Source organism: Dryobates pubescens, chromosome 29 (assembly GCF_014839835.1).
Source record: "Dryobates pubescens isolate bDryPub1 chromosome 29, bDryPub1.pri, whole genome shotgun sequence".
Classification (NCBI taxonomy): Eukaryota; Metazoa; Chordata; class Aves; order Piciformes; family Picidae; genus Dryobates; species Dryobates pubescens.
This window is the reverse complement of record NC_071640.1, coordinates 7,061,626-7,086,018: the sequence shown is the minus strand read 5'-3', so window position 1 is coordinate 7,086,018 and position 24,393 is coordinate 7,061,626. Positions and strand designations below refer to the sequence as shown.

Below are 24,393 nucleotides of genomic sequence, written 5' to 3'. Positions count from 1 at the left end.
AGCATAATACCCTGGAGTAGGGTCCTCTCTGCCCTGCTGTGCCTGGGCACCCGCTGCTATCAGTGCTACCTCCCAGCCCAGTGTGCATCCCTGTCCCCAGGGGCTGAGGGGTGCACTGGGAGCACTAGGCTAGGTGTCCATGGGTGGGGACAGGGTGGGTGTCCTCAAAGAAGGTGAACTGCAGGTCCCCAGAGGACAGGCAGTTGGGGGTGTTGCTGTGAGAGATGGGATCTGTGGTCGTTTTGGCACCTGCAGAGCTGCCCAGGCATGATGCCACAGCAGAGGGACTGTGGTGGGACTCAGGGTTGAGATTTACGCAGCCACAGTGAGGATGGCTGAGCAGTGTGACCCTGGCAGGGCCCCCCACCACTTGCTTTAGGTCTACTGGGAGCCAGGCACGGAGCCAAAGGGCTGGGGGGGGCGGAGGAGGTGGCAGCACAGAGGGCAGCCAAGGCCACGGGGCTGGAGCAAAGGAAGGAAATGAATGGGAAAAACAAAAATCCCCAAGAAGAAAACCCAAACCCGCCAGGCTCCGACGTCAGCCTCATGCCTGGGGGGTGAAGGAGCCACCAGCAGGGGCTGAGGCACTGTGGGGAGGCAGCGGGGCAGGAAGGATGCAGCCATCCGGCCAGGGCTGGGGTGTTGCCAACACAGTTGAGACGAGGCTGAGGCCGGCAGGCAATTGCCTTGTGCCAGTGGGGATGAGGGGACAGAGGGGACAGGCTGTTTGGGACACTACAGCCTGAAGCTGTGCAGTGGAGAGCCAGGTGAGCTATCTCCCTTGTGCTTCCATCCTCTTTGGGTGTGTGGTGAACGTGCCATAGTTTCCCTATGAGGTGAGCAGGGCAAAGGGGCTGAGAGAGGGGATGCTACAGTGCCCAGCAGGCCTCAGCACCCTGCCCTCATCCCCAGCATGGACCCTGGGTGCTTGGTTTAGATGCTTTTCTTCTGGATGGAAAGCCCAAGGATGCTCCATCAGCTGTGAGAAGGGCAAGATGCTGTGCTGAAGCTGAACGGGGTGCATGGGCTACACATGGGGCCACTCTGCAGCCACAGGCACCCTCCTGTCTGTCACACTGCAGCCACTGCCATCCCTGGGTCCATCGCTGAGGGCCTCTTGCTCCTCACATTATCACCGCGGGGAAGGAGATACTGGAGGGCCACCGGTGCATGTGCCTGGTCCTGGTCCCCACCCCTGCCCCCACCCCTGGGTGAGCATCTGTCCCCGCGGTCCCCAGGAGATGGCAGTGCTCCGTCATGGGAGATGTCTCTTGCTCACCCAGGGCCACAGACATCTCTGGAGACATCCTGGCTGGTGGGGACAGGTCTTGTTGGCTTCCCTGACAGGTCTCCATGGTGTCCCCTGCCCATGGCCATAATTCAGGATAGAGACCACTACCAGAGATCTGCACCCACTGCCAGCCCCACTGACCGCTGTGGGAAGGCTGTCACCTCAGACAGCAGCTGCTGGCACAAGTGGGATGAATGGGCAGGTATGCAGAAGTGGCTCTCTGTGTGCTCCCAGCCACTCTCTAGCTCCCATCCTGGCGATGCTCAACTATGACCCTCTTCACCCTAATAGTCCTGTCCTGGGGGACCTCCCACCCCCAAAACCAGCTTCCAAGCGGGGATGTCAAGGCAGACCCTGTCTGTGGCAGGCCAAAGGTACTGGCAATGCAGGCAGCAGTGCTGAGGGGGCCTCCATTTGTCGCATGGCCCCAGAGTGGGTACCCAGGGCCTTGGGGCAGTCCCTGGCCTAGGACATGGTGATTTTGCTGGGGTGCTGACTAGGGACAACGTGGGCTGAATGTTGGGGTGTCATGGGGCCACAGGCCCCCCCAACTTCTGTGTCCCATCCTTTGCTCCTCAGTGCCAGCTCGGTGGGGGTCCCTGGTGGCATTCACCCCGGGTGCCAGTGCCAGCTGCTGGAGGCGCTGCCCGTCACCGCGCAGAGGGGAAACTGAGGCAGGACGCATCCCGGGGGGATCCCCTACTTCCCCCCTTCCCTCCCCGCCCGCGTTGCAGGCAGCCCCCCCTCGCCGCCGGCCCGGCCCCAGCGCCGCCAGCGGCATTTCCTCCCGGCCCGGGGCCGCGCCGCCCGCGGACCCTCCTCCGAAGGGAGTCGGTTTCCTGCCGCCGCCGCCCGGCACTCGGCGCTGGCTCCCGAGGAGCGGCCGCAGGCGGACATGAGCCCCCGCGCCGCACCGCTTCTGCCGCTGCTGCTGGCTCTGCTCGGCCGCCCGGGTGAGTGGGGCTGAGGGGGCACCGGGGACGGGGAACACGACACGCCGCGGTGGGACACCGGGACGGGACCCCGGGGCGGCAGCGACGGCGGGACCCACCCGTGACCGCATTCCGGAGTGGCTTGAACGAGGGGGGTGTCTGAGTCTCCGGGGCGCCTCGGGAGGGCACCCCTGGACGGGATCCTCGGCTCGGCAGCGACGGCAGCAGCCACCCGTGACTCTGTCACGCCGATTCGAGTCCCTGGAGGCGTGCTGGGTCCGCAGACGAAGAGGTCCCAGTTGTGCCGGCGCGGGAGGTGTCACCCCCAGTAGAGAAGGTTTTGGGGTGGGAAGCGACGAACAGCACATCCCTGCTGCTCGCCAGGACCCCCAAATCCAGGCTGCGTCACTGGGACTCCAGAAGCATCTAAGGCACCAGTTGATGTACCCTGGTCGAGGCAATGGCACCCAGGGTGGCAGGGGGGCTTCTGTGTCCCTCCGGTGGCATGGGGTGTGTGGGATGAACCAGGAACCAGGGGTATGGATTGGGAAAAACCGTGTCAAACTCCTCATGGGTCTTGGGGACAGAGATTGGGGCTCATCCACCGCCGGAGCAGTCAGGTTGGGAAGCATTAAAGCCACACCGAGGCTCCTGTGAAGCCACAGAGGCAATTTCAAGAAGGGTTGTGCCTGGGGACACCCTTGCTGTTTGGAGCTGGGGGACCTTGGGATGAGACCCACCAGTGGGGAAAGGGAACTGGGAAGGCAGCTTCAGGCCAGGGCCAGCAGTACTGTGTATCCTGGTTGGGTCAGTCTCTGCTGGCCACCACAGAGGCCCGTGCTGGTGGGTGCTGCTGGGATGTCCCCAGTGCCAGATGTGGCACCCACTTGCTGCCTACTGTCACCCCTGGTCAGTGCCTGGTAGCTGTGCCAGGCAGTCCCTGTCTGGTGAGGCTGTGCCATATGGGTCACGTCCCCTGTAGCTGTTGCATACAGTCCCCATCCTACAGAGATATACAGTAAGGTCTGTGTCCTGGGTAGCTGTGCCATACAGTCCGTGTCTGATAGCTGTGCCATAAGGTCCATGTCCTCCTTAGCTGTGCATACAGTCCCCATCTTACACCTGTGCCACAAGGTCCATGTATTCCCTAGCTGTGCCATAGTACCCATCTTACATCTGTGCCACAAAGTCCATGACCTCCTTAGCTGTGCCGTACAGTCCCTTACAGCTGTGCCATAAGGTCCATTTCCTCCTTAGCTGTGCCATATGGGCCATGTCCCCTGTAGCTGTGCCATACAGTCCCCATCCTATGGCTGTGCCATGTGGTCTCCATCGTATGTATACGTGCAATAAGGTCTGTATCCTCTGTAACTGTCTGGTAGTCTCCATCCCATAGCTGTGCCGTATGATCTGCCTCCTCTGTAGTTGTGCCAGAGGCCCTGTCCTCCCTATGTGTGATGTATTATCGCTATACCATCTAGTGGTGCCATCTGGTCCCCATCCTACACAGCTGTGGGATGTCATCTCTGTCCTGTAGCTGTACCATACAGTCTGTGTCCTTTGTAATTACCCTGTACAGTCCCCATCCCACATGGCTGTGCCAGACAGTCCCTGCACTAACATGACTGTGCTGTATGGGCTGAGTCCTATGTAACTGTGTCATATGGTCCTCATCCTGAGTAGCTGTGGTACGTGGTCCCTGTCCTGTTTAGCTGTGCTATATAGTCCTCGTCCTACATAGCTATTGCATATCCTGACTGTCCTGCGTAGCTATGTAATGCAGTTCTTGTCCTAACTGTGCCATGTGATCCCTAGCCTATATAGCTGTACCATACAGTCCTTGTCCTATGTAGCTGAGCTATACAGTCCCTGTTGGATGTGACTGCCTGTGTGGTCCTTGTCCTGTGTAACTGCCATGTAGACCATAGCTTGTTCATCTGTGCCATACCATCCAAAACTATGCAGTGGTGCCATATGGTCCCCATCCTGAGTAACTGTACTGTATGGTCCCTGTCCTGCATAGATGTGCTATATGTCCCTGTCCTGAGCAGTTGTGCTATAATGATCCCTGTCCTACCTACCCGTGGCACACATACCATGTATTATCCAGCTGCTGCCTCTCCCTTTCAGGGACCCATGGGCCTGGGGGTGCCTACAGTGGGCACAGTGCCAGGGGCTGGAGGTACCCATGGTAGATGCAGTGCCAGGGGGCCTCACAGGCACAGCAGCAGGGGACTTCATGCCCCCACTTCAGCAGCAGCTCCTGATGCTGCTTCACACAGGGCAAGCATGGTGCTGGGTCATGCTGTCCTGTCCCTGCTCTGTGCCTGGCTGACTTAGAGGGGCAGGGATGACGTCGCCTGTGTCAGCTCCAAAGCACTGTCCTAGCCCGCGATGCCACCTCCACATGGTTCAACAGCCAGTGCTGGCTCAGAGGGTGGCAATATGAGGTCCATCCCAGGCTGAGACTGGCCGGCTTGTTGCACAAGTCCTGAGGTGGCCCAGCCGGATGCTGGGATGCTGGAGCGGCTCTGCCCATCCCATGGGGCATTCTGCACTGCCGGAGCCACCCCAGCCCTTCATCCCCAAGCTTGGCACCCCTGGGCGTCACTCTCTGTCTGAGACCTTTGATCTGCTCCCAGAAACCTAAGATCTAGAGGGGAGCCACAGTGGGACCGTCCCTGCTCCCTTGTCTCTGCCACACCAGAACAAGGCACAGGGCAGGCGGCTGGAAAAACATAAAGTGGATTTTCTTTCTTTCTTCCTTTTTATTTTTTTTCCCTTTCCTGGAGTACAAAAATAACAGTGCCCTTATCTGATCGCCCCGGCGGCCCAGCTGAGCCCCCTTATCTGATCCTGACATAATACTGGAGCCTGCTGCTGCCTTCCCCAGGGACAGACGGTGCCTGACTGGCACTGCTGCCCTTCATCCCCTCCACTGGCATCCCTGCCCTGCGACAGGAGTCAGCTCAGCCATAGCCCCCTGACCCTGCCTGACCTCCCCACGGGATGCTGTCAGAGGTGTGATGAGCTGCCCATCCTCTGCCCATCAATGCTGGGGCCACGTGGCTGTGCCCGCTGCTGTCGGGGCATGAGTGGAGGGGAAGAGGGCCGTAGTCTGCGGCGCCCAGATAAGCAGCTGTTTATCTTCCTCCCGAATGCTGCCGGCCATGCGGCTGCTGCACTGAGGGGAGGAAGCGTCAGACAATAGGTGGGCCCATGGCAGCCTCACTGGGGGGGTCTGCACTATGCCCCTGGTGTCACAGCTACACCATCTCAGTAGTAAGACGTGGGCCAGGGATGCTGTGATAGACTTGACGGCTGGAGTCATCAGGGATGGGAAGAGATGGAATGGGAAGGGATGGAGCTCAGTGGCCACCTCCAAAGCAAACACAGCGCCCCAGGCACCATTTCCCCGTGGGAAGCCCCCATCCATGGTCATGGGGCTCCATCCTGCTCAGCTCCCTGCAGCACCAGGGGGTGCAGACAGGTCCCCAGGACACCTCTCAGCACAGGATCCAGTTTGAGCACAGCTTGACCACAGCAGAGTTGCCTAGGGCAGGGGAAACGTCCGAGGCAAACAGGGATTTACAGATGCAGGTCTTCAAACGGCTGTTTGCACTCAGGATTTCCCTTGGCTTGCTCGCGTGCCGCGCGGGGCTTTGGGATGGGGCAAAGCTCACGCCTCGGCGCCTGCGGAGGATGAGCTTTACAGCCATTTCCATACCTGTGCTTCCCGCTTTCCTGCGGCATGGGGGATGCGGGGGGGCTTCCGCCACCGCCCCAGCCTTCAGGGCAGCCAGGCGCGAGTTTTGGCAGGCGGCGGTGCCGAGCCAGGACAGTGGATTTTTCCAGGCCGGATCCGAGGGTCATTAACGTGATCGCGGCGGGGGATGTCAGCGGCAGACGAGCCCCGAGCAGACACGTAGCAGACTGTCCCGTGGGCGCTGTGCCGGCAACGGGGCCGTGGTGACGCCGGGGATGTGGGGGCAGCACCAGGGCTGGTGTTGCGATGCAGCCCCCGCCAGCGTGTTGTGTCACCCCACGTCCGCGCTACGGGAGCTGATGGTCTCTTGTTTTCCGCCCAGACCCCGGGAGAGCTGAGGGTTGTGACCTGCAGCCAGTGACTGCGGAGCCGCCCATTACCCTGTCCTATGCCACCAGCACGGTGCCACGGGGCTGTGTCAGCAGTAGCTCCTTGGGCACCGACCATGAAGTGCACATCCTCAACATCGAGTGGTCCAAGGTGAGCGAGTGGGGTGTCCCCTCAGCACTTACCATGCCATCACTGTCGCTCCAGCACTGTCCCAGCTGGGTTATTGGAACTGTTTCACGTTAACCTCTACCATGGTTGTATTCCTGTCCCAGCACAGCCATGGGTGACTCTGGCTTTAGTCTCTAGAGACAACTTTTCTAAGAGCCCATGCTGCTGGGCCTGTCCCTGTGCTGGGTGTCCCAGGAACTGCTGTTGCCCTGGAGAGGTGGTGGCCTGGTCATAGTTCAGGAGCAGGGCACAGCCATGGGCACCTGATGGAGACCTCCCTCCCAGGAAGGGAGAGATAGGAGGGATGGAGGGACAGGAGAAGGATGGAGGGAGGGATGGAGGAAGGCACATCATTTGAAGGCTGCCAAGCAAGTAGAGACCTGACCATCAGTGTTGACACAGCCTACCAAGGGGTGATAACCACTTTGTGGGTGCTCTAGGCAGCTTTTGGGTGAAGATGAGGCTGGGGCTTCATCCCCAGCTGGTGCTGGTACTGGTTGACACTGTGGGTGGGTTTGCACCAGCACATGAGTTTGCACGGCAGCCTCAGCAAACCCAGCACGGGATTTTGGCCCAGCCCTGGGCCACCCGGCGCCACACTCCCTCTCTGCCACCTCACAGCTCTTCCAGTTCTGCTTTTCAGGGGGAGGCAGGACCTGGGCCAGGAGCCACTGGGGAGGGTGCGTTTGGCAAGGGCCCCGGTGCCCCAGGCTGGTGTGACCTGGTCCTGGCACCTTGGTGCATGAATAAGCGCCAGGGCTGGGGGTGCCCCGAGGCTGTCACCGGCGGCGGCAGGGGACACGCGCTGACGTCACGGCCGCGGCACCCAGCCCTGCGGCGCTCAGGGGGAGCCGGGCAGGGACATGGCTCCACTTATAGAAGAATTACTGGAAGCTGCTTTCTATAAGCAGATCCCCACGATGCGAAAGAAAAAGGAAAAAAATAACCTGAAAGGCGTCGTCGGGGCAGCGTGGAGGCTCCTGCCGCTCACACAGCCGAACAATGGAGCCTCGCAAAACACGAGGCAGGAAAACCAGCCGCCAGCTCCTCCCCGGCTGCCAGGGCCACCCAAGCACCCCAGCCACCCGCATTCTCTGCGGGGCCACTGCCCGGCCGGGGTGCCCACGGCCCCGGTCCGCCAGCCTTGTGCTCTTTACTTGTGGCTGCCTCCAGCCGCCTGGTCCCCAGCTGGCTCTCCCTGCCCGCTGCCTGCCTCAGCACTTTACGAGCAGTGATTCAGGCAGCAGTTGCCAAAGTTAGAACCTGGCGTTTCGGCTTCCCCATCCAGATTTCCGGCTGGAGGCCACCAGGCAGCGCTGGCCACAGGGAGTGGTGTGTGCTACCACTGTGCCCCTGGCATTCTTGCACAGTGATATGGCCAAGCCTGGAGCAGCTGCATCGTGCTGGGATAGGACTGGGAAAACCATGGGTGGATGTCCCAGTGCCCAGCATGGGGATTCCCTGTCCCAGTGTGGGAATGCTACTGTGCCTGGTGTGGGATATGCCAGTCCACAATGGAATGACACTCTGGTGTCCAGTGCAGAGTTTACCCAGTTTCAGACAAAAGGATGCCTTGGTCCCCAAGGGGTGGGTACCCAGACCCCAGTATGGCAGTGGCCTGGACCCCAGAGTGTAGATACCATTGTCGCTGAGGTGGGAATGTCCTGGTCTCTTGCTTGGAGGACCCAGGGGTTGTTTGCCCTGCAGTGTGGATACACACCCCCCAGCCTGCCCTTAAACCCAGCTGTGGCTGCTTCCTGCATGGCTCATGCTGGGGGCCAGCCCAAGGGCTCTCCCACCTGCCTGGAGGCAGGTGGGGTGGCCGCGGGGCAGCCATGTGTGTGACAGCATTTGGGGCTCAGGGTCACGGTGGTGACATTCTCCCCTTCTCCCCCCAGGACTATATTTTCCCGCTGAAGGTGCTTGTCACGCCACCAGCTGGTGGCTGCACCCGGTCACCAGTGCTCGTCCTCCTGTGTGCCCGATGCTCAGCCACTGTCACCTCCCTGTGCCCGAATCTGATCATCCACACCGTGAGTGCCACAGCCCCACACCAAGAACGACCCCAGGGAGCAGCAGGGCAGGGGCCACCCCCAGAAACATTTGCAGAGGCATCCCTAGAGAAGACTGGTCTCCCCATCCCTGGAGACGATGCCGGTGGTGCCCTGGGGAGGAGGGGACATTCTTGGCCACTCCTGCTGGCACTGACATGGGGCTGGCTGGGCAGGGAATGACGCAAAGGTCTGGAAAAAGCTCCTGTTTCCTCTGGCCGTCGGGAGGAAGGTCAGGGATGGGGTTTGGCTCCAGTGAGCTGAGCCGGGGCCGGGCGTTTGTTAGCAAAATAAACCTCCTGCTTTGTTTGTGGCTAATAATAAAGTGGGCTGAGCTCCCCGCGTGCCGCTGGCCGCCCACACTGCTCCCAGCCTGTGGCCCCAAAACCTCCCATTCATCTGGGGTGACCTCCAGCCACAATGGAGCTGGGGCTCCGGGGTTGTCCTCCTGGCTTTGCTTTACACCAACACCTTCCATGCCAGGGAAAGGCTTCTACACTTTTCCCACACCAGCCCATGCCAGGAAGGGATGCATCTCATCCCCTACCCTGGCTCAGGCTGCTGCTTGCCCCACAGGATGCCCACCTTGACCAGGGGATGACCACAGCATTGGGCCCTGAGCTGCCTGTGGCCACCAGTGAGGGGCAGCTGCTGGCCTGGGCTCGAGACACCTACAGGGGCATCACATCCTACAGTGAGCTGCGGGACCCCCGCTGGGTTGAGCTCCATCTGGGAGAAGGTTTGTGGGGCCAGGGCCTGGTACTGGTGGGCTGGAGTGGGTAAACTATGTTCTTCCTGTTTTCAGAAGGTGACAACCCACCAGGGCGGGCATGGTCCTGGGAGAGATGCTATGGGGACAGATGCCCCTGGTCCCCAGCATCTCCCCACCCACTGAATGCAGTCTGATGATCCTCCCACCTCTGCAGATGCCAGCAGTCCCCTGGATTGCATTCCCCAGGAGCACTTCAATGCCACACCGCATCTTGAGGCTGAGGTCTTCTTCTATGAGACGAAGGGTTGCTCACTTGGGGATGCCCAGAGCTCCAGGGCTGCCCATATCATCCGGATGCAGCCAGAGCCCAGGTACTGTACAACGCTGGTGGGACAGGTGGTGGGACCTGCTTGAAGATGCTAAGGGGGTGGGATGCCTCATATGCAGAGCCCCTCCACCCCAAGGTGGGTACATGACCAGCTGGTATGGGATGCTGATGCTGAGGGAGGAATCTTATGGTTTTGCAGCTCCCTCATCACAGAGGTGAACCTGTCCCTGAGCTGTCCTGAGAGAGAGATGAGCAACCAGATCCTCATCCTGCAGAGCCAGGCCAACCTCACCTGGTCCCTCTCTGTCAACAACTGCCACATTCAATTCTCGGTATGGCCGAGCAGGGCGTAAGTGCATGTGTGTCCCCTCTCCAAGGGGGTTCCCAGGTGCCCGAGAGATGCCAGTGTCACGGGGAGCAAGGCATCTGTGGATACTGGGCATGGGCAGGTGGCAGCCTCCTCACTGAAAGCCCTCCCAAGGCAGACTAACCTAGAATCTGTCCCTGCCTTGAGCATCTCCAGTTGTCTCCATCCCCCTTTCCAGCACTGTCTCCCTTCCCTGTAGGTCTCTGGGAAGTACAAGATCACACACATGTCCTCGCTGCTGCTCCCTGGGTCACTCCTGCCTGACACGGAGCACGGCCTCATTGCCAAAGCCTTGGAGATGAACTGCAGTACCATCGCCTCCTACTCCACCATCCCTGCCAGCACCCGCATCAGCCTGCAGATCCTGGACCATGGTGAGGAACCCAGGGCTGGGCAGGATGGAAGGGGTGAGGGGAGTCCCACCACTCACACTCAGCCCCTTCCCCATCTTCTCATACCACAGAGACAGTCAAGATGCCTGTGATACCCACCCTCCCAGCCCCCACCACCAACTCAATACCTAGCACTCTGCTGCTCATGCTCCAGCCCTGGAAGTGCACAGATGAAACTATGGAGATTGTCATTGATAGGTCCCATCTGCAGGTGAGGGATGATCAGGATGCTTGCCAGCATTGCCCAGGGGGGCCACATCTTGCTCCAGTTGCTCAGGATGGGTGGCATGGGGCTGTCCCTAGCCAGTGGCTGAGAACTGAATGCTTTTCTCCCAGCCCATCAAGGACTTGGTGAACATCACACTGAGGGACATCAGCTGCCAGGCAGAGAAGAATGCTACTCACTTCATGCTGAGAACCCCCCTCAGCCACTGTGGCACCTCACTGGAGGACAGGGGCCATGCCAACAACGAGGTGAGTTGGGAGATGATCAGGGCACTGTGACCATAGCCCCACTGAAGCCCCAAGGGGCTTCAGTGATGCCCAGTGAGCCTCCATCACTGAGACTGCCTTGCTTTTGCATGGCTGGAAATGTCCTGCTGCAGCCCAAGGCTGAGCCCTGATGCTGCACTTGGGTGCTGGCGAGATGGGAGGTGGGCTCCCATCCCATCCCATCCCATCCCATCCCATCCCATCCCATCCCATCCCATGGTGGAATCTCCCCCATCCCATCCCAGTGGGAACAACACACTCTGACAACAGGGACTATTAAAATGACTCAACCTTCCTCACCTTCTTGCAGCTTATTCTCAACCTGGCCCAGGGGGCAGCACCCCGGAGCATGCGGGTAAGAGCTGGGTTTCCCAGCGGGCCCAGGCGGGGCAAAAGGGTGCCAATGCCACTGCTGGCTAGGTGCTGGGCACCGGGTGGTGGCTTCAGCACTGTTCCTGCCGGCAGGTGGCCTTCAAGTGCAAGATCCCACGGGAACTCTTCCTGCGCCTCTTCCCTACGGACGACTTCGAGAGGCCACAGACTGAGCTGGAGGTCAATAAGGAGTCCTTTGTACAGGTACTGCTGCTAGCTTGGTGCCTGGGCTGGGGGACTCCAGTTGTCCTGGGCTGGTGACCCTGACAATGTTTGTTCCTCCTCGCTGTGGCAGGCATCTATGCGGTGGGAGGACCACCCAGCTGACCTGCAGCTGAAGGAGTGCTGGCTGGTAGTGCCAGGGCGGGAGCCAGTGCTGCTGGTGCAGGGCGGGGAGGCACGCAGTGCAGGGGTGGCTGTGCTGGAGGGTCCCCCCAGCAGCCACGGCAGGAAGATCTGGCGCTTCTGCTTCACTTATGCCGTCCCCGAGGATGGGCGTGTCCCCTTCTCTGCCACCCTCAAGTGCACAGCTGGCTTGCAGGTCTGTATGAGTAGCCCCCAACCCTGTGATGCCACCACTGTGCTGGCCCCTACCATAGGCAGTGGCAGCCTGGTGGGTTTGTCCCACTGCCAGGTGGTAAAGCCTGGCCAGGAGCATCATCCCTGGTCCCCAGCCAGCCTGGGGGCTCCCAGCCCTGTGCTGCTCCTGGGTGCAGGTCTTTCCCCACTCACCCAGCATCCACCTCCACAGAACAACACCATCTTTGAGAAGGTCCTGGAGGTGACAGTGAAGGACAGCTGGCGGCCACCCAACAGTAAGTTTGAGACAGGGGAGCGGGCTAGGTCAGGAATGGGGGTGGGAAGTGGATCTCTCCAACATAGTGGTGCTGATGGCCTCATCCTGCTGCAGACCATGGGCTGGGGCTGGCCGCTGTTCTGGGCATCACCTTTGGCGCCTTCCTCATCGGAGCACTCCTCACTGCTGGGCTCTGGTACATCTACTCCCACACTCGTGAGTATCCACTGCTGCTGGTGACCTCCATGGTGGGACGGTGTGGGCTACATGCATGTCCCTTGCTGGGCTGCCAGTATCCTCCCCTGGTTCAAAATCCCCTGTCCAAAGCCCCCAGGTGAGCAAGAGCCCAGGCTGCTGTGTTGCTGTCATCTGTACAGCACTCCTGGCAATGCTACAGGCAAATAACCCCTTTGGAGTGGCCACAGCTTCCCAAGGTCCCCCTGCTGTCTTGAGGTCCCTCCTGCCACCTGCTTTATGGAGCCACCATGGTGCCCCATGCCTGTCTCCCTCCCAGGGGCTCAAGAGTTGGCTGGGGAGCAATCGGGGAGGGTTTGTGTGGGGGGGGCTGGAAGGTCCTGTGGGGATGAGCCATGGCCATCACTGGCCACCCTGAGTCTGGTTTCCCTTTGGTGTTTCTCCCCCTGGCACCATGTCGTGAGCCAGGTCCCATCTCCAAACTGCAGCCGGTTTCCAGCACGGCACCGGCCTCGGAGAGCAGCAGCACCAACCACAGCATCGGCAGCACCCAGAGCACCCCCTGCTCCACCAGCAGCATGGCCTGACCACCCTGGCCCCACCCCAAGCCCAACCAGCCCCCAACTGCTGGACTTGGGGACCCAGCCTGACCCAATTAAGCTGTTTTTTTGCCCCAAGTCTCAGGCCAAGCCCGGAGGGGGCCTCCGTTACTCATTCAGTGAATGCTTTGGCCCTCCAAGGGCAGCCCATACCAGGGGTGGAGGCACCCTGCAACCCCACTGGGGAACCTTGCTGCTGGGTGCACCAGGAAGGTGGAGAGAGCAGCCATTGCTAAAGCCCCCCTCAAGGCTCCCCATCAAATGGGGAGGGGGAGGGCACAAATGTAGGTGCCCCCAGGACATGTCCCAGTACTGGGGATGACCTCTGTAACTCTCCTGCATCCCTCCAGGAAGGCAGCGAGCACCACTGGGAGCAGCAAGAAGTTTATTGGGGGGGTGGGAGGTGCAGGGCTGCTGCCCCCACTGCGGGGCAATGGGCAGACCCCACCCCCTACCCCAATTCCCCATCCAAGTTACAAACTCTTATTAATAATAATAAAAATCTTTCCTATGTTAAGTTAGTCGTGTCCTGATGCTGAGCCCCGCCGTGGCTTGAGGCTCCCACCGACCACCCCCTCGAAACCACCCACCCCCACCAGGCACCAGGACCCCGACACAGCCTGGGGCAGCACCCCAGAGCCCAGGAGCTACTCAGTCAGTCTCACCAAGGTGGGCTGGGGGCTGGGAATGTTCCCCCCATGGCCAGTATTACCATGGGGGGGCACAGGCAAAAGGCACTAGGGTGAAAAAGGCCGAGCTGGGATGGGCTTGGGGGTCCTGTATGTCCCCCACGGCCGCCTCCGAACATCGTCAGGGACAAAAACGGTGCTTCAAGTAAAAAGAGGTGCAAAGGGAGTCATCCACCCCCAGTTACTGAGAGAGTGCAGGGTCAAGCAGCCGGAGGACCCCCCCCACCAAGTGCAGGCTGCCAGTGACCAGGACATGAACAGCAGCTGCCTCCCGCAGCAGCACAGCTCCGCTGCTGGCAGCAGGGTGGGTGTGAGCCCCCGTGGCAGGGGGTGCTGCCAGGTAGGGATCCCGGCCTTGGGCCACCCACCGCAGCGCCTGGGCCAGGCAGGGGAAGACGAGGGCTGGGGAATTGTGGGGTGGTGGGGCTGGGGTGACCAGGAGCAGGGTCCCTCGAGCAGGGGCCGGCTGCAGCAGCCCCCCTGCCTGCAGGGAGGTTGAAAGCCAGGGGTCTGACGTCCCCTTCTCCTCCAGCAACCGGGTCCAGGTCCGCTGGTTCTCCAGGCAGCGAGTCAGGGCATTTTCCACTGTCACATTGAAGTTTTGCTGGTCTGAGGATAGAGATGGGGCTCAGAGATGAGAGGAGGTTGGGAGAGGTTAGGGATGATCCCAGTTCTTCAGCACTCACCTGCATTGTTGGCCACTGACACCTCCGTGAAGTTGGGGCAGAAGACAGCATAGTCAAAGTGGCAGGGCTGTGAGGAGAGGGAGGGTTGGTGCTGTGGGAGCCCTCAGAACCCACCCATGGCATTTCCACTGTGACCAATCCCACACCAGTGGGGTTACAAGGGTCCAGGGAGGGGGTGATCTAAGTGTCCTCTGCACCTGTGGCTGCAAGACCCTTGGAGAGGGGGCACTGAGGTGGGACAGAACTAGGGACAGCAGTGTGGGCAGAACGTGCAAGCCATCAGCTCCACCTCATGACTCCTCACACCCACAGCAAAGCAGGTCTCCGCACAGGCAGAGAACCCAGGCATCTGAGCACACTGACACCCAATGTACTCCCCAAAACCTCACCACCAGCAGCTTGAGCAATGCCGCTGTGTCCCGGTCCCCCGTGGCATTGAAGAGCAGCACACGCACCTCGGAGCCACTGTGGGGAGAAAGGGCAGGTGGCCCATGCCCCACAAGGACTCCCAGCACCACCACTACCACCATGCTCCCCCACCATGTGCCCGTTTGCGTCCTTGCTTACTTATGGGGCTTGCCCTGGTTGAGGGCGGCTTGGCGGAACCAGCGGACGCAGGCCTGGATGCTGCTGGTGGTGTGGGCGCCGTCCAGGTACCACGTCACGGGGCCATGGGGTAGTACTTGGGTCCGGCCCAGCCACACTGTTTCCCGCAGGCCTGAGTGGGGCACAGGGCATGGCTGGAACCCTCCCTCCAGCACCAGGACCCCCACAAGGCAGGCAGCCAGGCTGTGCCCTCCAGCACAAGCAGCACTGGCCAGGGGCCCTGTGTGATCCCCACCAAAGCCCTGTGACATGGCAGAGGGGTGGTCCCAGTGTGGCTATACTGCACCTTGGATCATGGCATCAGTGGGCTGAAAAGTGGGTGCCAGCGGCACCGGTCTCCCCACCAGCTCAGTGCCTGGTGCCACCTCCATCAGCTCCCCAAGACCTGGGTATGGACAGGCACTCTGCTGAGACCCTCAGGGCCACAGTGGGATCCACCACCCCCATCCCTGTCCCCCTGCCTTACCCTGGTAGCCGCAGCGCTGCAGCCACATCCGTGCCAGCTGCAAGGCCAGAGCAGCATTGGAGCGCTGGTGGGCACCTGCCAGCCCGAGCTCCAATGGCTGATGGTCCTCCTCAAAGGCATCCAGCTCGGGGCAGAGGTAGAGGGGACACTGCAGAAAGAGGTGGCTGAGCGCCCCCCCTCACCATAGAGTACCCCACATCCAACCCCCCTGCCACTCAACTCACCTTCAGCTCCTGGGCTCGATCCCTCAGCACCTCCAATGGCCGCTCTGGCTGTGCCACTGTGAATGCTGGTACACCAGGCTGCAAAGTACAGGGGTGCTCAGGACCACGGGGAGCACACCCTGAACACACAAAAGCCAGGGCAAGGACCAGCTTTCCCTACCTTAAAAATGCCCCCCTTCTGCCAGGCAATCTTCTCCATGGTGTCCCCGAGGATGCTGGTGTGATCGATGCCCAGGGAAGAGACTCCGCACACCACCGGCGCTCTAGGGACATAGCATGGCAGTGTCCCTGCTGTCCCCCTGCTGCAAGGACACCAGGCCCTGGTAGACCCAGAGGACGGATTTGTCTCCACCAGCTCCTACCTGATGATGTTAGTGCAGTCGTAGGCACCACCAATGCCAACCTCCACCACTGCCAGGTCCACCTGGGGACATGGGGACACCAGATCCATCACAGGGACACCAGCCATGTGTCTCCATGGATTCAGGGATGTGAGTGGGGCCAAGTCCCTGCCACCACCCCTCCAAACACATGACTGAACATGCATCCCATGGATGGAAACCATCCACTTGGCACAGGTTACAGCCATGACAGACTGACCTATGCAAGTTCAGCTCCAAAAGAGGGCTGGACCACATGTTCCACACCCTATTTGATGTCCCCTCCAATATGAAAACCCATCACAAACTGGAGGTCACCACCACCACCTACCTTCTCCTGCAGGAAGACATGGAAGGCCATGATGGTGAGGAAGCGGAAGTACGGTGGCATGCTGGGATGTGCTGGATCCTGATGGGCAGAGCAAGTGTAAGGGGACGGCATGAGGGTGTCCACAACCAGCAGTGGCACACATGGCCCCAGGAGGGGTCCCACAAGCCCCAGGGGCCCCACCTTGGTCTCCTCTAGGCGGTTGTAGACAAGCCAGAAGTACTTGCTGAAGAGCTCCTGGCTGATGGGCTGCCCATTGATGCGGATCCGTTCACGCACCTGCACCAGGTGAGGGGAGCTGGAGGGGTGGGTAGAGCCATGAGGCGTGGTCAGGCATAGTGCCACTGGCACCCCCAAACACTCCTGGCTCCCCCTGCCCACCTGAAAAAGCCTGTCTTCAGCCCATAGCTGCGAAGGATGCACTCGGTGAAGGCGCATGCCGAGCCCTAGGGAGATGGCAGCATTAAATCCCCCCCAAACCCTCCTGGTACCACCTGCCTGAGATGCCAGTGGTCCCCCAAAACCCTCCTGGCACTACCTGCCTGCCTCACCTTGCCCTTCGTCCCCGAGACATGGATGATGTTCAGTCGATCCAGGTCCTCAACCTGCCGGAGGTCAACCACTCCATGAGACCCCTGTGGCAGCCAGTGCTGAGTGCAGCAGCACTGCTACTAGGACGGGGGGGAATGGGGATGGGGACATCTTCCCCTCACCTTCAGCCCACTCCTCTCCAGAAACTCCTGCACGGCTTCCAGCTGTGTCTGGGGGTCACCGCGCTCCCGCTTCACCTGCTCCAGGAAGTTGGCATTGGTCTGAAGGGTGTTGAGGGTGCGGATGGCATCCTGGAAAGACCCCCACCAAGGAGTGGTCAGCATGGTGCCCACCACCATGGCCTCAGAGCTGTGCCCACTGATAGGACCCTGGTGGCCAGTTGGCCTCATGCCCAATGTATTCTGACCCACCCAAACAGACTCGGTCCCCTCAGCAGTGCCTGCCTCCACTCATGCTGGCAGCACCTCCACCATGGCCCAGCAGGGATGTGCTGGCAGCACCAGAGCCCATCTCAGGAGCACCACAGGGACAGACTAATCCACAGGAGCAGCCCAGCCTCCCTCACTGGCCCTTGGCCTCATGGGGCGGGCACGGGGCATCACAGCACCCAGCCCTGCCCCAGCAGGATAAGGCTGTGCAAGCAGGCAGTGCTCCAGTGCCTGCACCCCTACCCCGCTGGGATTTAATCTGAATCAGAAACGAAGTGACAGCTGCACGTGCATGGAGCACATGCGACAGCCTGGGTGTGCTGCCACAGCCCCTGCCAGAGGGCACAGTGTCACCGAGCTCAGGCTGCAGGCCTGGCAGTAGCATTGACATGTGCAGAACTGGGGACCTGGCACGGGCCAGTGCCATATCCCCAAGAGTGGGGACACCCGACCTCAGCAGACAGACCCCATCCCAGCAGACAGTGGCGTGGGCACCGGTGGGACTTCCAGCTCCGGTGAGCGCAGGGCAGGGGCTGGACAGCTCCCGTCTCTCAGGGTCTATCTGCACGGGGTCTGCTATCGTCCCCACGACGCCTGGAAGACAGGTGGGCCCGGGACACCCCAGCCTCTGCCCGGGATGCGCCACAGTTGTCGGATCGGCTCCTGCTGCAGGCCGTGGTCACCCCGGGGCAGCCACCGGGGAACAGAGGCTTGCGGCATGACGGTCGGACATCGGAAAGGAAGGCGCTACGGAGACAGCGACTGGCACGGCCCGGGGCTGTGGGAGAGGGGCCGCCCCGCATAGTACCGGAGCCTCTGTGCCATCCCGGCCCCGTGACCCGACACCGAAGTTCTGGGGACCATCGGTGCTGGGGAGCCCCGGAGGCCAGCGCGCAGCCCAGCGGGGTGCAGCCAGGTGCCCCACCACCGCGGCCCAGCCCTCCCCCCCCCCCGCGCACCCCCCCTCCCCCCCTCTGCAGCGCTCGGTGCAAGGTCGCGCTCCGTGCGCTGCCGTTACCTGATAGTCCATGGCGAGGGCGCGCGCCGGGCGCGTGCTGAACCGGCGCCCGGCAACGGCCCGAAGCGCCCCGCGAAACGCGCGCAGACCCCACGCTACCATCCCGCCGCGCCGCGCGCCTGCCGCCGGGAGCTCGCGCGTCTGCCGCCGGAGGCGGGACCGTCCCGCCCCGCCCCCCGGCCTGCCGCCATCTTTGGGACGGGCAGCGCGTCGCCACGTCGGAGGGGCGACATCTTGGCGAGGGGCAGCGAGGGAGAGGGGCGGCCGGGCGGGGGCCTTTAGTGCTCCTGCCGAGCCGCCTCCGGGGCGTAGCACTCGGCCCACGCTGGCTGGAGGACTCATGTCTGCGGCCCCGGCCTGACACTGGGACTGCTCTGGGTTCCCTCCCGGACCCGGACCCGGACCCCGCATCGTCCTCAATTGGTGCCAGGGGAGCAGCCGGGCTGCCCCCAACGGCCTCCCCCCAACGGCCTCCCTCCTGTGCTCATGCTTCTGGTGCTGCTGTGTTCATGCAGAATCGCAGTGACTCTCCCTCCCGTTAACGACGCAGAGGCAGGCAGAGCCACAAACACCCCGGAGGGAAGTTAACCATGTCTGAACCCAAACCTGCCGTCGGGGATGCCAGAGGTGCCGTTTTACAGCACTCCAGCTGCTTTGTCCGTTGCAATGACACAAGGTTAAATCTGGCTGTTTGGAAACAGGACGGTGTTTATTCACCAGCAAAAGTCATCTGGTGTATGGATTGCAACCAACTCTATTTTTTCCAAAGAAACCAAGTGTCCTCAACCCCAACCTGATGCTGTTTCAGAGCCCCATATGAAGAGAGATTTACCTTGTAGAGGTCCTGTGTCATCGTCACTTTCTGTCCCAAGAACGACTCCACACCGCTTCCTCTCTCAAGACCTCATGCTACTGGTGTAGCTTTTGCTGCTAACCCAGTTAACAGGCAACCTATCAAATGCCAAAGGTTATCACTCACTGCATGATTTACATATTATTTCTTGGAAAGGCTTGGAATCTGTGGGGTCACTGAGACATCCCATGGCAGCTGACAGCCACGGAAGGTGTTCAGCGAGTGGCTCCACTGTGGCAGGCTGTGAAGGAGCACTCGCTCTGAACGGGTCAACCCCACAAGCTCTGGCTGGCACTGATGGCTGTGAAGGGGCACTGCCTCTGTATGGGTTGGCTTCACAGGCTTTAGCACTGCAGACTGGGAACGAGCATTTGCTCTGTATAGTCCCACAAGTTCTGGCACTGCTGGCTGGGAAGGAGCACTTGCTCTGTATGAGTTAGCCCTGCAAGCTCTGGCAGGTGTGCACACCATCACAGTGCATCAGGCTGTTGGCTGCACCCAGGGGAAGCAGTGGTCTTCTGCTCAAAACTTCTTTCAAAGTCTTCTGTTCTGTGGTCAAGACACACAAAGACCTCCAGGGCAGAGGAGTAAAACCATGAGGATTTAAAGAATCACCCTGCTTGCAGCAGTGTTCCCAGCACTGCCACACCATTGTAAAATCCCTGTAGACAGCGGATGGCAGGTCTCACCCCACTCACAACTCCCTTCCCCACCCAACTCCTGATGCAGCTGGCACTGTGGGGAAGGCAGCAGGCTTGGGTGTGTCCAACCAGACTCCTAATTGCGGTTTGCAGAGGAGAAAGCGCAGATGCTGCATCGTTGCATGGTGTAGGTACTGAGATTTCTTTCTTTGAGGTCCCTCTCTGGTGGCATCCAGCTGGAGATGACCCTGCTGCTGTTCCATTCTATTATTTGTTTTTATGAGGAAGCCTACAGTAAAGAGACTTTAATACACCTCCCCAGTCAAACAGCTGGTGCCAGCTGAGCTGCCACACGATGAGACAGAAGAGCTCTGTTAAAGCCAGCAGGCATTTCACCTTGAAGAAAGCCTCAGATGGAAAGACCTCACTGGAGAAGCCCTTGCTCAAAACACCCTGTCAAAGAAACTCAATCTGGTTGGTGGTGGCTGGGTGCCTGCCCCAGCTCCTGCGCGGTAGGACCAGGCACTCCAGCATGGACTGTTGTGAGTAGACAGCATGTTTTTGAGGTCTGAGGGCATGGTGTCCAACCAGAAGAAGTCGTGGTCCAGTGCCTCATTGCCTTAGAGACAACCCCCAAGCACAGACTACAACAGATTCCTACACGTAGTATTCTGTTCCTTCAGACTTGGAGCAGACAGCATCCTGTCTGCTCAAAACCGAGGACATGACTCTGCCCTCCCAAAGGAGGTCTTGCAAGGCCAAATTAACCCTCTTCTCTGTACAAGTAAGGTGAGAGCTGTGCTTACACCAAGCAGCAAGGAAAGCTCAGTGTCCCACTGTACACTTGGCTCCCAGGAGACAAATAGCATTTGCAGGAGCTTCCCCAGCCTCCCTGCCAGCAGCTGGCACTCTTCAGTGCCATGAATGTGCAGCAGCCAATGCACAGGGCAGAGAAGAGGCCCAGGGGTGCCCAGTCCTAGTCTCAGACCCTGCCCACACCGCTGCTTCACACCTCTCCCATGCTCCACATCTTGCCCACACTCGTGCCCTCACCTCCGGTGTGATGGATCTGCAGAGCTGGCTCATAAGGGCAAGCTGGTGCTGCTCTGTGATCCCCTGCATAAAGGGGCTGTGAGTCCACATCTCTACCATGATGCAGCCTGTGCTCCAGAGGTCAATGGGGGAACCATAGTTCTGATCCCCTGTAAGATGCTGTGTTAGTCACCCAGGGGAAAAAGAAGGGCAGTGAAGTTTATCTGGAGCAACAGGAGGGGCAGAGAAGTGGGCCGACCCCATCACGTCCTGCTGAGCAGCAGCTCTGGTGCCCAATACCACAGCATCACCACCTGCTTGGTGTAGTGGTTCGTCTGGCTGTTCCTAGCCTGGATGAAAGGTCAAGCCAGCCCAAAGTCTGCCAGCTTCAGGACTCCATCCTGTGTCATCACATTTGCAGGTTTCAGGTTTCAGTGCAGATCTGTACAAGGACAGACATCGAAAGGTTAGGCTGTATTGGGTTTGGCTGAGATGGAGTTAGTTCTCCCTGTAGCATCTTTCATGTGCTGTGTTTTGCAGTGGTAGCCTTTGCTTTCACTTTTGCCCTATTAAACTGCTTCTATCTTGACCCATGGGCCTCTTGTTATATTTTTCCCTCTCCCCTGTCCATCTGTGAAGGGGAGTGATAGACCAGCTTTGGTGGGCATCTGGCCCCCAGCCAGGGCCAAACCACCACATAGGCCATTAAGGTACTGTGGTAATTTCAGGTCATGCCTTCCCTGTGTGACTGGTGCCAGCAAGGCTTTCAGATGTGGAGGACAAGGAAAGATTTCCCTCCAGCCTGTGCTAAGACACCCACAAAGCCACAGAGAACAGGCTGACCTCAGGGCACAGTACAGATCTGGACCATTACCTTGTTCCTGTGGATGTAGTGAAGTCAATTCAATAACAGCTGCATGACCTTCTTAATCTCTGCCAGTGTGAACTTGATGTGAGCATTTCTGAGGAGGCCAGCCAGGTCATGCTCACAGAAGTCAAGCACAAGGTAGATACTGCTCTTGCAGTGGCTGTATGGAGAGGCTCCAGGAGAAGCAAGGAGGGACTGTCAGTGAAGGACTCTGAACCCTACCATAGCTCTTCCCCAGTTTCAGCCACCCTGTTGCTCAGTGTTCCCTAAAAACCTCGGGACACAGAAACACAAACACAGCCTGCAGGCCTCAAAAGCCTTTGTAAAAAGGCACTTAGAACACACAACTCGTAACAGGGGAATGGGAGATGAGCATTGGAGTAGTGTTGTCAGGCAGGTAAGGAAAAGGCATGGAAATCTGTGCACATAATAGCTGTAGGGTTTATGCCCTGCAAGCTGTGGCTGGTAAGTGCACACAACACTAGCTGCCAGCCCAGCACTATCGCTGATTGCATCAGCGATAGAGGAGGCACCTGCAGAGACAGCCCCAGGAAAAACACAGAGAGAACTTGTCCACTAGCACATTAGAATGTGAGGTTTTCTGCAGCCTCAAAGAGCAGTTATAAAAACGGATTGATCGGGATCAAAGTGATTTAAAACTCCACTGGCAATTTAAAGCCAGTAAGAGGAAACCTCAAATGAAGCAATGGATTCCACTCTTGTTCCTAGAGCAGACAGGAAAACATTATTTACAAGAAAGGCTGATTTTAATCAGATGTAATCAGCAAAACCTGCTGATCAGCAACTCCAACCAGAGAAAGAGGGCTAAGCCCCACAGAAACACACCACTCTCCTCTGCCAGCCAGGAGGGTGCTGCTAGGTGAGGTCCTGGCTGTGCGTTTACAAGGTAAAAAGGGAGAAGCTTCAAGTTTGAGAGGAGCAAATGCAACATTTCTGCTTTACTGGAACTTGAGGTCAAGGTAGATTTGCATGAAAACTTGAATTCAAACCAAACACAAAACTCACACACGTACAAAAATATTTACCTTGGGTATCCCAGACGCGCCATCACAACTGGTTTAATCAAACAAAGAGCTAAACATTAACTTGTTGATGATGTTTCTACTCCTACCTGTTCAGACAATAATCTTTACACAGCAGAGTACTGGAGTAACTTCCAGTTCCTGGTCCTAGGCCAGAGATTTCTACCAGTTTGTGACTGGACATTTGAAAAAAACATTAGCATGGGATTCCTGCTGCTTTCATTTTTTGTTTAACTAAAATTCAGTTGTTTAACTTCTTTCAGGGAAGAAATTGTTCCTCATGTCCAACCTGACGCAACCTCAGGCCATTTCTTCTTGTCCTATTGCTTGTAACTAGGCAGAAGAGATCAACTCCCAGCTGGCTACAACCCCCTTTTCAAGGTGTTTCCCCTCAGCCAACTTTTCTCCAGGCTAAACAACCCCAGTTCCCTCAGCCACTCCTTGTGCTCTAGACCCTTCACCAGCTTCGTTTCCTTTTTATGGACATACTCTGGCACCTCAATGTCTTTTGTGGTGTGAGGGCCCCAAAACTGAACCCAGTATTCGAGCTGCAGCCTCATCAGTACCAAGTACTGAGGGACAATCACTTCTGTAGTCCTGCTGGGCTATACTATTGCTGATCCTTCCTGAGAGTCTTTCATTTGAGGACACACAACAAATAACTTCTCCAAACACCAAGAAAGCAATGTCTGGGTGCACTAATTCCCCAGTCTGCTGAGAGTTTGGCATCTAAGCTTCACAGTTTGATTTCCTCCTTTTCTTAGTTTTAAGAGGCAGAGTGGCATAGTTAAAAGTCTAGAGCTGCTGCTGTTCAGGAGCTGCTTGGTCTGTGAAGAGGGATTACAAGTCCAGCAATATGTAGGTTTTCACAGCCTCGAGCCATTTGGAAAGCAATGGGAGAATTCTTAATGCCTTTCATCTAAGCAAAACACTTTTGTTTGTGCATTCCAAGGGCTGTGTAAATATTTACAGAGTGAGAACACAATCATGGCAAGGACTGCTGTGGAGAACAGGAAAGTGATCACTGAGTGCCAGAGTGTATCAGTTACCACTGGATCCTTCAGCCAGCATGTGGAGCCGCTCACTCAGCCGTGTTTGCCTCAGAGGGTCAAAGAAAGAGCTTTGATTCCTACTGCACTTCAGGAAACTCCCTGAATGCATATGTACTGAGGATCCAGATACACATAACCATAAAACCCCCAATCAAGTAGTACTGTGCTGAGAACTGTCCCTTACCTTGTCCTGTTCCTCGCAGCATGAGGAAAGGGCGTAATTTTTGAGAACTGGTGAGAATAAGGGGCTCTGGAGTCCACCCTGGAAAAGGTAGCAGATGAGCATGGAGATCATGGAAGGACATCTTAAGGGGTTTCTCCTAGTTCTCCAGGAAATCCCTCACTCCCTTCATCACCTCACCAGGGGTTGCCCCACCATGTTCGTGGCCAAGTCACGCTCTAGAGCCAAAGTAAAATCAAATCAAGACTTGGGAAATGCAGGTTGACATAGCTCTTGTTTCACTCTACGGCTGTCCCATCTCTGAGTGCCAGGACGCCCTTGGCTGCCAAGCCCCCTTTGCCTGCCGTTTCCCTGGCCTCGTAGGCTGCCGGACTCCCACATCTCAGCGTTCCCCCTCACCTCAGGGGCCGCCCTCCTTCCCACACCCCGGGCCCACTGTCCCCATGGCCCGCGCAGGTCGGACCCGAAGGCGCACCCGCAGTAAGCCGAGAAGCCGCAGCCCCCACAGGTCCCAGGCGGCGGAGGGGCGGGCGGCAGCCGCCAGCAGCAGCAGCG

The 24,393-nt window shown here is 58.8% G+C and overlaps 3 protein-coding genes across 3 annotated transcripts; 1 reads left to right on the top strand and 2 right to left on the bottom strand.

Moving 5' to 3' along the window:
• The first annotated feature begins 2,171 nt into the window (after window positions 1-2,171).
• On the top strand, window positions 2,172-13,258 carry ENG (endoglin). Its single transcript, XM_054174463.1, has 15 exons — window positions 2,172-2,244; window positions 6,312-6,469; window positions 8,386-8,520; window positions 9,115-9,277; window positions 9,465-9,621; window positions 9,778-9,910; window positions 10,145-10,319; window positions 10,409-10,548; window positions 10,674-10,811; window positions 11,140-11,184; window positions 11,295-11,405; window positions 11,497-11,742; window positions 11,953-12,016; window positions 12,112-12,213; window positions 12,661-13,258. The coding sequence occupies exons 1-15, from the start codon at window positions 2,187-2,189 to the stop codon at window positions 12,777-12,779; spliced, it is 1,944 nt and encodes a 647-aa protein (XP_054030438.1). The 5' UTR covers window positions 2,172-2,186; the 3' UTR covers window positions 12,780-13,258.
• A 124-nt stretch (window positions 13,259-13,382) lies between these two features.
• FPGS (folylpolyglutamate synthase) lies at window positions 13,383-18,324 on the bottom strand. Its single transcript, XM_054174436.1, has 15 exons — window positions 18,169-18,324; window positions 16,884-17,012; window positions 16,722-16,775; window positions 16,552-16,616; window positions 16,354-16,468; window positions 16,174-16,251; window positions 15,825-15,886; window positions 15,623-15,725; window positions 15,463-15,540; window positions 15,239-15,386; window positions 15,059-15,157; window positions 14,734-14,884; window positions 14,556-14,631; window positions 14,167-14,233; window positions 13,383-14,089 (listed from the first exon to the last, which is right to left on the bottom strand). The coding sequence occupies exons 1-15, from the start codon at window positions 18,268-18,270 to the stop codon at window positions 13,662-13,664; spliced, it is 1,755 nt and encodes a 584-aa protein (XP_054030411.1). The 5' UTR covers window positions 18,271-18,324; the 3' UTR covers window positions 13,383-13,661.
• A 351-nt stretch (window positions 18,325-18,675) lies between these two features.
• On the bottom strand, window positions 18,676-23,943 carry CDK9 (cyclin dependent kinase 9). The gene is given in 5 exon segments (XM_009907543.2): window positions 18,676-18,855; window positions 20,716-20,864; window positions 20,969-21,136; window positions 21,553-21,757; window positions 23,842-23,943. Coding segments are annotated over 5 exon segments (804 nt in total).
• Between the last annotated feature and the right edge of the window lie 450 nt (window positions 23,944-24,393).